The sequence below is a fragment of the Lissotriton helveticus genome, chromosome 9 (assembly GCF_964261635.1).
Source record: "Lissotriton helveticus chromosome 9, aLisHel1.1, whole genome shotgun sequence".
Classification (NCBI taxonomy): Eukaryota; Metazoa; Chordata; class Amphibia; order Caudata; family Salamandridae; genus Lissotriton; species Lissotriton helveticus.
Window position 1 is genome coordinate 1,289,055,805 of NC_136070.1, and position 18,258 is coordinate 1,289,074,062.

An 18,258-nucleotide genomic window follows, 5' to 3' on the forward strand; every position below is an offset into this window, starting at 1 on the left:
TAAGAACTCTGGAACCTGGAACCTCTGAGCCCTGCTGACGCTGTCGCGGCTCTACCAAGCTGAACCATCCGCCGAGCCCTGTTGACGCTGTCGCGGCTCTACCAAGCTGAACCATCCGCCGAGCCCTGCTGACGCTGTCGCGGCTCTACCAAGCTGAATCATCCGCCGAGTCCTGCTGACGCTGTCGCGGCTCTACCAAGCTGAACCATCCGCCGAGCCCTGCTGACGCTGTCGCGGCTCTACCAAGCTGAACCATCCGCCGAGCCCTGCTGACGCTGTCGCGGCTCTACCAAGTGAACCACCTTCGGAGCCCTGCTGACGCTGTCGCGGCTCCCGGCACCCCCCCAGCTCGAGGATTGAGAGCTGTGCGCAGGGTTTCCTAGGACCAGTTGGTACCAAGACTGCCCCGCTACCCCCTTCCCCGGACATTGAGACTTTGATTGGGATCTCACGATCCCCCTGTACATATTGCTGCAGAATCTTGCCTTTATTCTTTATATAAAGACTCTTAAACCTACTCTTGTGTGGTGTCCCTCTGTGGTGGTGTGATTGCCCGGCTGTTACGATAGTAGGAGAGGAGCCTCGCCAAGGAGGCCTCTCGACGGCGCTCGGCCAATTCCATACGGAAAGGTAGCTTTCGGGGCGGCAGTCAGACATCTTCTGTCTCCCCTGGAATCGCCTTTCTAACATTGGTGGCAGGTGACGGGATCCGAGCTGACGCATATCGTACAGCGAGCAACTCGACCACTACTAACAGAGACCACAGCAACCATGAGCGATAAAGAAGCCGGAACGACCGCAGAGTTCCAGAAGGAACTACTGGAGGAGTACACACATAAAGAACTCAAACAGTTCTGCAAAAACTTAGGTATCGCTACCACCGGACTAAGTACAAAAGAAGATTTTAAAGAAGCGCTGCAAACCTGGGTGGAGACCCGAGAGACACCACCCCCGACCGGAGGTGAACCAGTCCCAGACGTGCACCAGGGGACCTCAGCAGCCCCCGTAGAGGAAAGAAACGCCAACAGAGATCCGGGCCTCTCCCACGAAGATGCCCGAGAACGAGAGAGAAGCCGGCTCCACGAGTTGGAGCTCGCCCGACTCCGGCTGGACGGAGAACTCCAGCTAGCAGAAAAGAAAATCGCCCTTGAGCAACTACGGCTGCAAGGAGACCTGGAGGAAAGACGGAGACAGAGCGAACTAGAAGAAAAGAAACTCACGTTCGAACACGAGCGTGGCATCAAAGAGCTGGAGATCAAGGCCAAGAGCGAAGAAGCTGGCGCCGCGGTGCTCCGCAACCCCCCGCCTCCTGCCGACCCAAAGGTCCACATCCCCAAGGATGTCGTCAAGGAGTACTACAAAAATGACGACATCCAGCAATGGTTTAAGGCCTACGAAGTCGCCATGGCCGCGCACCGCATACCCCGAAAAGATTGGGGTGCCGGTCTATGGGGGAGATTCGTCAGCGAAGGAAGAGACACCCTGCTGGACCTGGCCGACGACGTGATGTCCTCCTATGATCACATAAAGGACGCCCTGCTCACCCGGTATGGACTCACCCCTGAGATGTACCGGCAAAGATTCAGAGACTGTAAAAAGATCCCTGGTACTACATGGGTGGAGTACGTGAACTTTTATAGCCGAGCGCTAGAAGGGTGGATAAAGGGCAGCAAAGTGACCACCTACGAACAGCTGTTCGACCTCATCGTATGGGAGCACCTCTCCAACAACTGCTTTGTCGAGCTCAGACAGCATCTACTCGACAGCAAGCTGACCGAGCCACGGAAACTCGCCGTCGAGGCCGATCGATGGGTGAGCACCCGGGTCCCCCGGACCCCGATAGGAGAATCCGGACGGAACACGCAAGGGCACCCCCGCCAGCGAGGCGGCGGAGGAGGCCAGAACCGGAGCCGAGACTTCTCGCCGGCGCCGCCCCGGAGTCCACCCCGGGGGTCGCCCCAGAACAACACTTCACCGTCCCTGACCCACAGAGGGCCCCCCTCAGCACGACCGGGGCCCCGCCCAAACTTTACCTGCCACAGATGCCAGCGGCCAGGTCACTTCGCCAGTGACCCCCAGTGCCCAATGAACCAGCGCACCGGCGTTGCCGGACCTCCGACCCGCCAGATCGCTGCAGCTGCCCTGGGGGAAGGCGGCGAGGAAGAAGAAGAGGTCTACAACGAGGACCAGACCGAGTGGGAGCCAGCCGCCATGGCCCTAGCCTGTCTGGGCGGGAGAGACATGATTCTCCGGGCTCCACTCCCGAGCAACACCCAAAAGTACCGTCAGTGGGTCAACATTAATGGGCGCCAGACCGAAGCACTCCGTGACACTGGAGCCAGTGTGACAGCCGTCCGCTGCCACCTGGTGACCCCCGAACAGATCCTACCGAATGTGCTGTGCCCCGTGCTGGCCGCCGACAATTCCGAGACCCTGTGCCAGATGGCCCGCATCCCCTTCGAGTGGGGAGGGGTGTCGGGCATGCTAAAGGTAACCGTCCGGGACGACGCCCCCGTGGACTGCCTCCTCGGAAACGATCTCGAGAGTTCCCCCTGGGCCCAAGTCGAGCGGAGAGAGCATCTGGGGATGCTGGGACTACCCGAGTGGGTTTGCGTGACAACCCGATCCATGGCAGTTCGGGCCCCGGCGCCGGCGGAGGCCGCCCCGACCGAAGAACAGGAATGGCCCGCGCCTCCGCCACCCGCCATCGATGAAGAAACCGGCCTTGAGCCCGGGCCACCAGGGCCCAGCCGCGAAGACATCGCCGAACTCGGCGACATCCCGGAACTAAGCCAATGTCGCCAGGAAGGTGGTCCCACCCGAGAACAATTCAGGCAGGAACAGAAGACCTGCCCCTCCCTCGAGGGGACCCGGCAGCAAGCCGCAGCTCAAGCCGCCGGGGACACGATGGGGTCCCACTGGGTCTACTGGGACCACGACCTCCTATACAGTGAACAGAAAATTGCTGAACTGGGGGCCAGCCGAGTGTTGGTGGTCCCCCTACGATTCAGAGACTTCCTCTTAAACCTGGCACACGACGTGCCCCTCGCCGGGCACCTGGGGCAGGACAAAACTTACAGCCGCCTGGTGACCCACTTCTACTGGCCCAAGATGCGCAGCGATGTGAGCAATCACTGCAGGACCTGTCCGACCTGTCAAGCCAGCGGGAAGAGCGGGGGAAAAGCCAAGGCCCCGCTCCAACCCTTTCCCGTGGTGACAACCCCCTTCGAGCGAGTGGGGATCGATATCGTGGGGCCCCTGGACCCCCGCACCTCACAAGGACACCGCTTCATCCTCGTCCTGGTGGACCACGCCACCCGCTACCCAGAAGCCATCCCCCTCCGGACCATAACGGCCCCCGTGGTGGGCCGAGCGCTAATGGGGATCTTCTCCCGAGTGGGATTCCCCCGAGAGGTCGTGAGTGATCGGGGCACCAACTTTATATCAAAGTATATGCGGTCCCTGTGGCAACAATGCGGGGTCACATATAAGTTCACCACCCCGTATCACCCCCAAGGGAATGGACTTGTGGAGCGGTTTAACAGAACACTCAAGGGGATGATCAAGGGCCTCGAAGAACCCCTACGCCGCAAATGGGACGTCCTACTACCATGCCTCCTGTTTGCCTATCGGGAGGTACCTCAGAAGTCCCTGGGGTTCAGCCCCTTTGAACTATTGTATGGACACCCTGTCCGAGGTCCCCTCAGCCTGGTCAAAGAAGGCTGGGAGAATACAGTCCGAGATGCCCCGCCAGATGTCTACCGGTACCTCCTGACTCTCCGGAACCAGACTCGGAAGTTCCGGGAACTTGCCGAAGCCAATCTGGAGGCCAGTCAGGAGGAGATGAAACGCTGGTATGACCAGAACGCCTCGTCCATCAAGTTCGAGCCGGGCCAACAAGTCTGGGTCATGTCCCCGGTCGAACCCTGTGCCCTCCAGGACAAATGGATGGGGCCCTTCAAAGTGGTGGAGCGCAAGAGCCCCGTCACCTATCTGGTGGACATGGAGTCCCCCAGGAACCCCCTCCGGGTCCTGCACGCCAACCGGCTCAAGCCTCACTTTGCCCGCACGGAGCTGAGCCTGCTGCTAGCTATGGATGATGGGGCCGAAGACGACTCTGAGCCCCTGCCTGACCTACTGAAGTACTCTGAGAAAGATGGCTCCGTCGAGGGAGTTCCCCTATCCTCCGCCCTGACCCAGGAACAGCGCCAGGACTGCCACGAGCTGTTGGGGCAGTTTGCGGACCTGTTTTCGCTCACTCCTGGGGTCACCCAGTGGTGTGTCCACGATGTCGACACCGGGGACAGCCCGCCCGTGCGACACCGGGCCTACCGAGTTCCCGACCGGGTCCGGGCCTGCATCCAGTCCGAAGTTGCCAAGATGCTAGCCCTGGGAGTGGTCGAGCCCTCAGACAGTCCCTGGGCCAGTCCAGTTGTCCTGGTCCCTAAAATCGCCGCCCCCGACGCCCCTCCAGAGCTCCGGTTTTGTGTCGACTACCGGGGACTGAATGTCGTTACCAGGACCGACGCCCACCCCATCCCCCGGGCGGATGAACTGATCCATCGCTTGGGGGCCGCCAGATACCTCAGCACCTTCGACCTCACGGCCGGATATTGGCAGATCGACCTCACCCCCGGGGCCCAAGAACGATCCACCTTCTCGACCTCCGATGGCCACTTCCAATTCAAGGTGATGCCCTTCGGCATGAAAAAACGCCGGGGTTAGAAGAGTTCAGTGCCGCATACCTGGACGATATTGCGGTGTACAGCCTCCACTGGAACGAACACTTGAGACACCTCTGGGAGGTCCTGACGGCCCTCCAGCGGGCCGGACTAACAGTGAAAGCAAGCAAGTGCCAGATGGGCCAAGGGTCCGTGACCTATCTGGGGCACCAAGTGGGGAGCGGCCAGGTGGCTCCCCTCCAACCAAAAATTGACGCCATCGTGGCCTGGGAGCCCCCGGTCACCCAGACAGCAGTCCGAGCCTTCCTGGGGCTCACTGGATATTATCGGCGCTTCATAAAGGACTACGGGAGCATTGTGGGGCCCCTCACTGAACTGACCTCCAAAAGACTACCACAGAAGGTGCACTGGACCCCCGAGTGCCAAGCGGCCTTCGAGACTCTAAAGACTGCCATGTGCACCGCCCCTGTGCTCCAGGCCTCCGACTACAGCCGAGAGTTTGTGGTCCAAACCGATGCCTCGGAGCACGGCATCGGGGCGGTCCTGTCGCAAGTCAACCCCGAGGGGGTTGACCAACCTGTGGCCTTCATCAGCCGGCGGCTGCTGGCTCGAGAACAACGATGGAGCACCATAGAAAGAGAAGCCTTCGCCGTCGTGTGGGCCCTCAAGAAACTCCGGCCCTACCTCTTCGGCACCCACTTCCGGGTCCAGACCGACCACCGGCCCCTGCGGTGGCTGATGCAGATGCGTGGCGAGAACCCGAAGCTGCTGTGATGGTCCATCTCCCTGCAGGGGATGGACTTCACTGTGGAACATCGCCCTGGCAACGACCACGCCAACGCTGACGGCCTGTCCCGGTTTTTCCGCCTCGACGAGGAGAATCCCCAAGAAGATGGGTGACTCTCCCCGCCTTCAGCTGGAGGGGACGTGTGTTGGACCCGGCCTCGTGGCGTGGTCCTACCCCTACCGCATGGCGGACCCTGGACGACATCGGCCCTCCATCGACCCGCTGTCACCCCTCCGGACACCACCCTCAACGAACTCTCGACGAGAGCCGCCCTTGGCAAACCCCGGCTCTCCCCCTCTGGAACCCGGCGAACCCGGCTTGCCCCAACTCTGCAGGTCCGGTCACCACCCCGGGCCACCCTCTCAGGCCCGACTCCATCTTGGGCCCATCACGTCCCGAGCACGTGGCCTCGGCCCGACCCCGGCCGCAGCGAAGCCCCGACATCATGGCACCAAGATCAACCCAGGTGGTAAAGTGGCCACTTGACGGACCCCGGAGGAGAAGAGTTTCGATGGCCCTCCAGCCGTCCCCGGACGCCTGGTATCGATCGCCCTCCGGCCTCCCTGGGCGCTGGCTCCACCCCCCTGCTGGGTGTCTGGACACTCTGACCCCCAGGCGCGAGGGTCCGGACATCAAAGGACTCCAGTCCTATATCTGGGCCAGCCCGGGATCAGGAAGGCAGTTGTATCTAGGAGTCGAAGCCCTGCTGACCTCGTCGCGGCTGATTCTGATAAGAACTCTGGAACCTGGAACCTCTGAGCCCTGCTGACGCTGTCGCGGCTCTACCAAGCTGAACCATCCGCCGAGCCCTGCTGACGCTGTCGCGGCTCTACCAAGCTGAACCATCCGCCGAGCCCTGCTGACGCTGTCGCGGCTCTACCAAGTTGAATCATCCGCCGAGCCCTGCTGACGCTGTCGCGGCTCTACCAAGCTGAACCATCCGCCGAGCCCTGCTGACGCTGTCGCGGCTCTACCAAGCTGAACCACCTTCGGAGCCCTGCTGACGCAGTCGCGGCCCCCGGCACCCCCCAGCTCGAGGATTGAGAGCTGTGCGCAGGGTTTCCTAGGACCAGTTGGTACCAAGACTGCCCCGCTACCCCCTTCCCCGGACATTGAGACTTTGATTGGGATCTCACGATCCCCCTGTAAATATTGCTGCAGAATCTTGCCTTTATTCTTTATATAAAGACTCTTAAACCTACTCTTGTGTGGTGTCCCTCTGTGGTGGTGTGATTGCCCGGCTGTTACGATAGTAGGATAGGAGCCTCGCCAAGGAGGCCTCTCGACGGCGCTCTGCTAATTCCATACGGAAAGGTAGCTTTCGGGGCAGCAGTCAGACATCTTCTGTCTCCCCTGGAATCGCCTTTCTAACAAGGACGCTGGAGGTTGAAGATGCAGACTGCTGGAGGTTGAAGATGCGGACTGCTGGAGGTTGAAGATGAGGACGCTGGAGGTTGAAGATGCGGACTGCTGGAGGTTGAAGATGCGGACTGCTGGAGGTTGAAGATGCGGACTGCTGGAGGTTGAAGATGCGGACTGCTGGAGGTTGAAGATGCGGACGCTGGAGGTTGAAGATGAGGACGCTGGAGGTTGAAGATGAGGACGCTGGAGGTTGAAGATGCGGACTGCTGGAGGTTGAAGATGAGGACGCTGGAGGTTGAAGATGCGGACGCTGGAGGTTGAAGATGTGGACGCTGGAGGTTGAAGATGAGGACGCTGGAGGTTGAAGATGAGGACGCTGGGGGCTCTTCCTCCCCAAGAGACCGGTTCAACCCCTTCTGCGGCCCAAGGACCTCCATGCTCTTGACTCGTCCTGGCAGGCCGAAGTGACCAGTCTCAAGCATGAAGTTTCATCGTTCAAAGGACACACTGTACAGAGCTGCGCCCTGCCTGCAAACATCGTCACATCACCCACCAACCCAGTGACAGAATGTGGTCAAGACCAGGAACAGCCCGGCACCAACATTCGCACTCAGGCGTCGTGTCTAAGGAACGAAACTGTAATAGAAATATCATCACTTTCATGGGAGAAAGGGCTGACTATTCAACCTCGCTCGCTATCCCCGAAACTCAAAGTCAAAAAGAAAAGCACTGTCACAGTTGAGTGAGTGCTTGCAGTATCCGCCTCCTGAGATCCCGGTGCCCCGGATTCAGAGTCCTCTTTTGAAACAGCAACAGGAGCTTCACGATGACAGAAAGAGACAGCTCACCAGGATGGCTGGTGGAGCGAACAGAGTGTGAACTAGAGTGTTTGTTCATTTTCTGTCTTCTTTGCAGAGGGCGCACCAACATTTTCACAAGCGGGGACCCTAGCTGACCCACCTTCCCACCGTTTATGCAAATACAAATGTCACATTCAATCAACATGTTCTCTCCACAAAAAGGTAATCTGATTTAGAATTATGTTATTAAAAAGTGAAAGTCAGCATTATTTACTACGTTGAACTTTATGAACAGCGTTTGCTTGTTCCTTACCTCAGGTGGTCGACTGTGTCGTTCATGGTGACGATGTAGAAGACAACATTGGATTTTGTGTTGGTAGAAATGCTATTCATGGCAGCAATCACACCACCGAGCCGCTCCTCGACTGCTGTAATCACCACTGGAATCTCTTTGCCACTGCGCTCCTCGGGCATGCTGTCTGGTGCCTCAGGCAAAAAATCTATGCGTTGTATCCCCAAGGAGCCTGAATCTAGAGAAGAAATATTTCAGTGCTTCATCACATGGCAAGGGACAGTGACATCAACAACATACAGATTGTGTTTGCACCACAAACTGGTAAGAGCACCTGCAGAATCTGGTCGCCGTCTTGACACAGAGCACATCTTACCTGCCTCTCACTCAATCTCCTGTGGCGCCTGCCAACAGGCTAACAGTAACACTAGGAGGACAAAGGACAACCAAGCCACTCAGTCGGCTGGGGCCCAACTCCGCTCACAAGATCATTCTTTCTGCAGGGCTGAGACTGAGTTCAGGCAGATAAGTGATTGAGTCAAATGAATGTCTAGGTTGAGGGAAAACTCAGCCCATTCCTGGCCTGTGGCCGGAGGCCCGTCAGGATGTAAAACTTTACCTTATGGGCAGCTAATCTGATGTTCTACACATACATCTCAAAATCCTTGCTTCTCTACTCTCAGTCTTTCTTCGTTGTCAACAAGATCCTAGAATTCTTTTTTCTTCTCCGACTTAGCAACATGTGGGGGTTTTACACCTTTCTCATCCACCAAATTTTCTTCTCCGCTCCTCATAGTTCTCTTGAGTTCTCAGTAATTGTAACTGAGGAAAAGCTAAATTTGAAAAAGGAATTCATGCAGCTTTCAAAACTATGGGATAACTTTCTATTCTTGTAATACTGTTCTTAATAAGGATAACATATTTGAATTCAGAGCAAATATAATTAGATCAAATGAACTAGTATTCTAAATGGACAAGGTGAATAATGTTCTGTTTGTCTGCATGTATGCGCTGCGCATGAATAAAGTTGTTTCTAGTTTCTGTACTTTGTACCGGGGTGCATGATACTGGATCATGGTTTTTGTGTAGATTCTGTTTATGGCATGTGTAGGAAGGTTGATTCCTGACTATGGTTGCCCCCAACTTTTTGCCTGGTGTTTTGCTGGTTTTCTGACTTAGTTGACCTGGGACCCTGCTATTCAGGGCCCCAGGCCTACTGCTCTCTCTGTAAAATGGATTCCATGTACCTTAGGTACATATCTAAATTGGATACTGAGCCACCTTATCAGTCCCTGTACAGTGTACCTTAGGTACCCAGGGCATAGGTGTACCCAGGGCCTACCAGGGGCTGCAGCATGTATTATGCCACCCCTGGCTGGCCATCCAAATCTGACACAACTGGCTGCTTGACAGCTGGGGCAAGGTGGTGTAATCACCCTTTGCTTTAGATATAGTATACCTATATCTAACCCTAAATGGACACACAGATCTCCTATCAGTCACTCCTATGGCAGGCCTTAACAATCCTGAAGGCAGAGTGCTTGGAATCGTGTGAGATGGTGCTCTGGCATGAGCTGAGCCTGTCTGCGGCTTTCGGGATCTATCCCTTAGCCGTTTCCATGATATCGCATACCATATACTCTTAAGTGCATTATAATCCTCGCGGTTATGTGCCAACTCTGGTATCGCTTTATCAAAACATGTCGAGTAAGGTGTCATACGAATTGGAATACTAACCCCTCGCCAATTCTGGCGACGGGGTTAGCATTCCACCCTTCTAGAGGGACACGACATGCCTGTAACCTATAACCCGGTTAAAAGTCAGACAGAGCCTTAGCATCCACAAAATGGATGCTGCCACCGAGACACAAGTCTGCCCTCCTGCTGCTGGGAGTCCTCCCAGAGCAGGAGATAAGGACAAAGGGTTTCCTGCCAGGGGCGGTGCCAGCACCGTCCCAGACAGGGTTTTGTGTATTGTAAGTAGGCAGGGCTTTAGAGGAAGGTGACTGCACGTGGCACCCCGGTGCTCACTGTGCATAGGCTGGCTGGAACCAGTTCCAGGGTCACTCCAGACCCTGTGCTGGGGAAAAGCCCGCCAAGGAAGTGGGTGTAACCACCCCCCTCCTAGTCCCACCCATAGGGCAGGACTTAGTCGCGTGCCAGCCCCTTTTTACAGGATAAAGGTAGAGACTGGCCCCCTTCCAAATCAGATCATCTTTGAATCCTGAAACTACTTTCTGCGAAAGGAACTCAAGACTTCTTCCTAAGATTTCTCCCTTGTGACTAAGGAGTAGTCACCCTGCATCCGCAGGCACCATCTAAGAACACTGCGGTCTGCTGCAAGTCCTTCCTCCGGAATCCGACTGCCCAGCTCGACGAGAACCGGCTTCCCTGGCACCTCTGACCTCTACCTGCATCATCAGTCACGCTGAGATTCGTGGGTGTGACGAGACCTCGAGGGACCGGCCATCTTCAAGACTGCACGACTTCTTTCCAGCAAGCCCGCCGAGTGAATTCCTGGTGAGTGCTTTGGGGTCCGAGAAGCCCCCACCCTGAGCAGCTCCAGCACCGAAGAGCAGCCCCCCAGCATCTCCACGATCTGCGTGGGGCCCTTCTGCTTTTTACTGCTCACCGCGTTGTTTGGCTACTAGCCCGCTGGCTTGTGGCCTTCCTGACGACGCCCGACGACATTTCTGCTGCTGGTCTGGTTGCTCCAGACTGGCCCTTGCTCCCTTCCAGAAGAGGAGCACCCCGGACCCTCCTGGTCCACTCAAGACGCCATTTTGAGTCCACCGCGTGGGCTTGAATTAGCCAAGGCTTGTTGCCCAATCCTGGGTAACTTCGACGCCAACGACTTCATCCTTCGTGGGACAGCTCGCACCTCCATCCTGGTCGCCGACAACGCCTCCTGGTCCGAGAGACTGCAGAGCCCAGCAGCGCCCACTCACCTGACTGCGGTGACTTCGCCCGGTGCCATCCTGGTGCCCACTTAATCACTGGCTAGTGATTCAAGAACTTGGTCCCCTCTGCTTTCAGGTTTCTTCTTCCTTGATCCAGGCTTGGATCCATCGAACTTTCCTTCACTGGTCGCCTGCCAGCAACTTCTTCCTTCCAGGCTCCCGGTCCGGCAACGAGATCCCCGACGTCTTTTCAGACCTATGCAGCTGCAGCCCCTGGGCTAGGTAACTTCGGCACTCCGGTGTCCCAGCATAGCCTCACTATCCAAGGGTCAGGATCCACTGTCATTTTCTTCCTACCAGGTCGGGTTCGCCCGTGAACACTAACTTTGCCTTTACTAGCCTCCATAGACTTTGTCCCGCATCCCGCGTGAGAGTGCACACTCTGCACCCGAGTCCCCTGGGCCTCCTAGTAGTAATCTAACGATTCCCTAGTCCAGTCCTAGCGATTCCAAAGCCTATTAGAACTGTTACTTACCTGCTAGTAATTCGCATTCCACTTTTAGTGTATATGGTTTTTCGTGCCCCTCGGGCATTTGTGTAACGTGCTAACTTAAAAGTATTTTCGTAAGAGTTTTGTTGTGTGCCTAGCACCCTGTCCTCATAAAGAGTACAGGGTCGTTGTGATTCTAATAAATACATTGTTTATTTTCATAACACTTGTGTGGTGTCCTTTCACTGGGTGTTCAAGGGGTAATGTGATGGTAAAACAGCTGGCTTAACACGCCCTCTAGAGTCTTAGCCTTAGACTGCTCGTATCCATGCTACTAGGATAGCTGGTCTATAAGGTTGACTTACAACCAATCATCAATAAGGGTTGTTTGGACTGATATATAGTGATCACTAGAATAGTGAACACTGCACATCAGGCCAACTTCTCACAGCATGGACATGGTTTTTAGAAACTGCCAGAGTTGTAGTCCTATTTACAACAAAAAACGTGTATTTTTAAGCAAAAAAAGAATTGTTGTATTCCTCTTTGCGGCGGCCTTCTCAGTGGGTGCGGCTTAGCGCGCCAGGAGTAGAGGCTCCGAGTGATCTACGTACCCTGGCAGGCTGCACCTCATTGTGGGTGTTTGTTCTGAGAATTTGCCAGCCGCCTACGGGTGAACCTCACTCACACCTGTACAACGTTTCAGAAGGAGCACGGCGTGGTGTACTAAAGCGCCAACCAAGGTGTGCAGACACAAATGGGTGATGCCTCCAGAACCTGCTCTCCGTCAAGAAGGGCAGGGTCGGCATCTCTATCTTCCACCACATGCATTAAAAAATAAAACTCCCTCACTGTGTTGTTTAAAGAGATTGTCTAACACCTGCACACTGCACATGTTGATTTAATGTTATTTTACTTCTACCAAGAACATACTACACAGAGCCTTATTCACCCATACACATACATCTCATTCATACGAACACACGTTCATATATCCCTAAAGACCAGACTCACAACTACACACATGGCGGCCTGTCATAGTGCCCCAATACAAAGTATTTTGTTCAAATCGTAGTACCTGGTTCTATGGACATTAGGCTTAAAGTCAACGGAGGTGGGCGTGAGTGTGTCTGGTAACATTGCACAGGTGACTTGACCTTCAGTAGCTCATGAGGATTTTCGCTGAGAATTAGCTCTCACGACAGAAAAGATTGGAGATCCCTCGTCTAAAAGAACTCTAAACGCCCGGTGCTTTATACATCTTATCACTCTTGACTGACCGTATGGTTACGTGCCAGGCTTTGCAACATATAAATAACTTTAACAAACCAAAGACATAGTTTCACCTTGAAGTCCAGCAGCTTCAAACTTAGAATTTTTAGACACCTCTTTCGCTTGTAAATACTTTACTATTGATGTTTACCTTAGCTTTATTTACAAACTAAAGCTTCCAAAACTGTGTAATCAGCGCTTGGGCAGGCAATGTGTCAATACAAGTCCTTCCTATCATGTCACAGGTGGGGTCTGGTGTTCATAGATCAGTGTCAGGGATACATCTTAGCCTCTTGATCCATAAGTTCAAATTAGTGTAAGGAGCCACATTTTGCTTTCGCTCCTTGGCCAATCGCCCGAGCTGGAGACAAGTCAACAAAAGCCTGGGCTCACCACCTGGGGTCAAATGAGTTAGTGGGGGGTGAAAAAACAAACATATATTCAACATTTCTCCTCCAAAGAAAGTGCTCACTCCTCTCTCACATTAGTGGTGTCTCCCACACAAAACAGACAGATTGGCATTTGAACTGGCAAGATAAAACAAGTTAATACAATATCAAAGAAGCTCCTACCAGAGTCCTCTTTCTTCAGGAAATCGCTCAGTCCGAGCAGGTTGTGGTGAAGAACCAGCAGAAATATAACAACTGCAAGCACGATAATGAGAATATTCACTGCGGAAAAAGGCAAGAAAATTATTCAATTCACGAATAGAGCAATATTGTTTCAGAGATACAGAAAAAAAACTCAACTCAATGCAACAACCACAAAGCGACACATATTCAATGCAATAACCATGTGTTCAGTCATGAAACTATACTTTAAGAGACACCTCCAGCCTCATCCCTAGCTGCTCCCGACTACCTGCCTTCGGGTGTGGTCTGCACAGTTACCGGAGAAAGCATTAGCATGACTTGCTCTGTTACTCACGTGGATTAACCCCTGCAATGGATGTTGTCTTGGGAATACTTGCACTGTGCAGTTCACTTTGATAACATCAACCAGAGTCATGAAAACTTAACTATAAAGTACATATTGGTTCAATCAAAACCACAACTTGTGCTCCATCCACCAACTGACCCACAAAACTCTAGGCTAACCCAACACCCACAAACTAAATCATGAAGCCTCAACACGACACAACAGCAAGTTACATCAAACATCAACACTGCCCGATGACCACGAGCCATTACTAGTGTGAAACCAAGGCCACAAAGTAGGGATATCAGTTTCACAAGCCGATGGGCACAGAGGGCATGGGTACATGCCCGTTCACCATGCGAGGGACATTCCTGTCCCAACAGTGTTCAAGCCTTCCTTAGATGTTGTTGAGGAGTGCCGTGCAGACGGCAGGTGGTCAGCGGGTGCTGCAGCAGGTGGTACAGTCCCAAAGCTCTCCTCTCAAACAAAGAAGGCCCCTCTCGGTGGTGGTGAAAAGTTAGGCTTAGTAATGACATAATACAGCGTTTACTTAGAGGTGCACCTGTGCGCCGGTATCAACGGAGTGATCCAAACATGGCGCGGCCAGGGTGTTACGATAGGAAACAACTAGGATTCTGCGGCTTTTCTGAAATTACGTAAATAGCCTTCCTGGTAGTTATTTAGGCTTCTGGGATCCTCTGCTCACCGGTAGAGTCGGCACTGGAGGTTGGGTGTTGGTGCAGCCTTTGGGGGCTGCAGTCACACGTTTTCCTTCGCCCTGGGTGGTGCAATGCGCCAGTTATGGTTTAGGCAGTGATCGGGAGGCAGGGAGACCCACTGCAGCACTCAGACTACTGCTGCGCCCTCGCCTCCTCCTTGCGAGGCTTGATGGCGACTTCATTTAATTTGCACAATGTATAACTCTCTATTACCCACTAGGCAAAGCCTAAAAATCCTACAATTCAAACAATTATAGTCTCAAATCGCACAGCCAGACTCCATCAAAAAACATCACTTCCAGCTATGGCAATGTCACTCTGCGGTGTAAGGATAAACCTGATAAACTACAAACAACTAAAACGTGAATATACAAAGAATATTAACTTATGGTGCAATATTCCTTCTAACCACTAGTGTGTCCACATGATCAGAATGTTATATAAAGTATCTCTTCAATACTGGTATAACACCATCCTTTAGCGGACTGAGTGCCTGAATATACATGAAAATAGCAGCCATGTTGAAAAACCAATACGGACACATTAGTGATGCGGTGACATGCTCTCTAAGTGTTTTTGTTTGTTTTCCTGGATCCAGACATAAATGTATTCTGCACATCTAAGAGTCATCTATCCTACAGAAAGCATGATATCTCTACACAATAATTACGGCTCTTTGGCTGAAGAGTGCCCAATCTTTTAATCCAGTACACTTCTCTCTGCCGCGGTCTTTTTTGGAAATCATATTCAGGATTTTTCATTATATGTTCAATGATTGGAAACTTGAGTTGTGAAGTGTTATGATCGAATTTTTTTAACTGTACCGCTATCATGGACCAGTCAGATTGGTGACGGATGTTGCTTTTTTGTTGTGTGATAAGTAACGTCATCTTTCTTTCAGTCATTCCCACATAAAATGTCCCGCATGGACACTCCGCTGGGTGTAGCCCAAACTTACACTTTAAGATACAAACTGGCGAAATCTACTTCTACATCTTCTAAAAGAGATCCAATATCTTAGTACAGGCCCCAAGGAGAGGACCCAACCCTAAGGAGATCTTACATGACCTTAGGACGCAGCTTAACACAATGGCAGATCCTATACACGCACTCACTGTTTGACATGACGGTTCAGGCGACCAATGAGAGAACAACAAATGAGAGTTCATTAGTTAGGAATACCCGCCCATTCCTTGTGCACCATCTGTGGTAAAAGAGTAATGCGACGGTGCCCATTATATGCGTTACCTTTTCTAAACGTCATGTTTCCGCAGTGCCACGTCAGATAAATATGTTACTCGAGCAGCTTCTAAAATGAGAAAGATAAAACAAGGTGTTACAAATTGTGACAGCAAGGGTTTCTGCGTGACCAAGGCGTCACACTAATTCAGTTATCCAACTAAAGGCAGGATGTCAAGGAGGGAACGAGCCAGTCTCAAGAGAAGATGTTGTTTATCCTCCATCTGGGCTTCATTGACAAAACATCCACACCAGTATCTGTGAGTCATAATAATAATATTAATAATTCCTATTTGTAAAGCACGAAGATATCACCCCCTTAAGGTTTCAAGGCGCTAGCAGCCGTCGGGGAGATAAAGTGAGCGATTGCCAAGAGTCACATGATGGTGAACTGAGCTTCTGCCAGCGATCACTGTGACCCCTGCGCTCCAGAGTCAGCTACTCTGGCCGCTGAGCCACACCTCTACCTCACTAAACATTTCATACACATTACATATGTTGCAAACATCACAAACCTAAGCAGATCTGTTAACCAAGGAAAGAATACATGAATAAAGGAGTTCTTACTGCAGGAAGCCAGCCGCAGCCCCCCAGCAACAGCCCCAATATATACCGTCTACCTGGTGGGAGCAGAACAGTCCAGCTCAGCAGCTGCCCCTACAGGCATAGGCTCCCATACGCACCCTTTCATGCAAACACCGCTGTATGGAGGCGTGAGCCAGACTCGCAAGGCATCCGCCCCTGCATTCCCAACTCCTGTAAGTGTGACTAAAAGACTACCCAAGCACCGAGCCCTACATGACAAGGCTCCTGGGTGGTGACTGGTCAGGCGTGTCCAGTGCCAGCATACCAAGGGGCCTGACTAGCAGCAGCTCAAACTAGCCCAGCACCATCATACCAAGGCTAACACGATGGGATCTTCCTAGACTAGCCCCTGCATGCCCTGGCTCCTGCGTGGGTGCTGCATCCGGCAGAGTTTATGCCAGAGGAACCCAGTGGCCTTCCAGTGTAACTACGGAAGTCTAGCAAACCTACAAGTGGTCCTTCGGCACCATCAGAGCCATCCAGTTCACCCAGACAATTAGACATAGGTTACCTTGTGCAACATAAGCCCCTAAAAGCGAAGTTTCCTGATACTGCCTCTAGGTCAGCGGGTGCAGAAGCTATTCGCACCCTTTACTCAACCGAAAACCACAAAATGATCTTCCTTGCAGCAGTTGACGCAGAGCACGGGCTGGTCCTAACTTCACGTGGCAATATCTCTCTTGACCCACGACTGTCTTGATCATCATGGAGCCCATGTCACCTTGTACTGCCCCAACTGTTTACATCAAGTTTAAAAGCCCTAAGCCAGCCCTGAAGCGTTAGTAAACCATCAGCCCAGCTCCACGGTATCGTACACCTCTATCAGGCCAGTTTACCAGATCATACTGAGCCAGAGGCAGCGGGGCAACCGTAAATGGAACTAGCTATCTCACTCAAAGGTCAAGCATCTTTTTTTAACTAACTTGCAGAGCATACAGAGGGTAAACGCCAAAGGCGCATCCTCGGAGATTGATGAAGGTTTCGAAACCCAGGCTTCATTCAGCTTCTCTCTGTAAACCAACAGGCAGATACTGCTGTGCCAACACGCGTCATATCAGTGTGAAGTATTTCTGGTACGTCACACAGAAACTCTGGAACATGCTCTCTTTGAACATCTTTTCAATATAAACAATGGTTCTGTTGGGTATGTAACCTGATTACTTCAAAGTATGAATGAATCAATCCAAGTTTAGTTAGTCCTATGGTTACTTTAGACAGAGCTCCAAAATGGAGCGTGCTCAAAATGCAAATCCAAACCAAAAAGAGTTCAGGGTAACAAACTGTTTTTAATCTATGAATTCGTTTTCATTCATAAACACCCTGTTTGTACATGAAGATTATTCAATCAAGATTTATTTACAATTTTATATATACTTTATACAGATCGGCGCATTATAAAATTGTGTGATTATGATGTGACATAAAGTGCAATGGTGACATTCAAAAGTGATTATTAACAAGTGAGTGAAGGGGAGGGAAGCAAACAGTCTTTTTTGGCCGGTTCCAATATTCAGTTCTAATTAGTCCAGTAATCCACTTAAGTTGGCCTTGGTTAACTGGATATCTTGTACTGGTCCAATAGTTTCAATATCGTCGACGTTTCGACCCTTTGGACGGCTTAGTTATGGGTCATGGGGCGGGTCTTCTTCCGGACATGGGGCAGTGCTGTAGCACCTGTGGGTCAGATGGGTAAGTTATCAGGAGAGGATTTGCAAATAATGAGTGAAGGAAGTGATGAGTGAAATTAATTGTACACTCACCGAAGGGCCTTCGTGGGTTAGACCCCGGGATATTGCTGTGGATAGGGTCGCCAATTCTATTGATTTCCAGGCGTTGAGGATATTCAAAACTGTTGGGTTAAATGGGCGTATGATAATCAATATTACACATCGCTAAGCATTATGCCTCTCTATTCCTAGTTAATGGGATTCTCTAGCCCCTCCATCCACACACTAACAGGTTCGCACTCACCCAGTAGTAAGGACTAGTATGTCCCAATGTGGTTCCACTCGTTGTTCTCTGTGATGGACATCAAGGAGCTCAAAACGATTCAAGGCTCCGTGGGATTAAAGTCGCCGTATTAATCGGACGATCTAAAAGAGGGAGGTTGACGTAATCAGCACGGCATTCTATGTCTATACACAGATAGCCGGTTGCTAGTCAGAGACTTTAGGGCAGTCTCACCTGGTAAACTTGACTCAGTCTCTCAATC

At 52.4% G+C, this 18,258-nt stretch overlaps 1 protein-coding gene across 5 annotated transcripts in view; it reads right to left on the reverse strand.

Moving 5' to 3' along the window:
• GLT8D1 (glycosyltransferase 8 domain containing 1) overlaps positions 1-18,258 on the reverse strand; it is a 60,728-nt gene that overhangs the window by 40,296 nt on the left and 2,174 nt on the right. For all 5 annotated transcript variants that reach the window (XM_078661912.1, XM_078661909.1, XM_078661910.1 and 2 more), the window contains exons 2-4: positions 15,471-15,531; positions 13,158-13,256; positions 7,945-8,161 (exon numbers count right to left, since the gene is read on the reverse strand). In XM_078661912.1, the coding sequence (XP_078518038.1) occupies positions 7,945-8,161; positions 13,158-13,256; positions 15,471-15,486 (332 nt within the window). In that variant the 5' untranslated portion in view covers positions 15,487-15,531. The remainder of the gene's footprint in view (positions 1-7,944; positions 8,162-13,157; positions 13,257-15,470; positions 15,532-18,258) is intronic.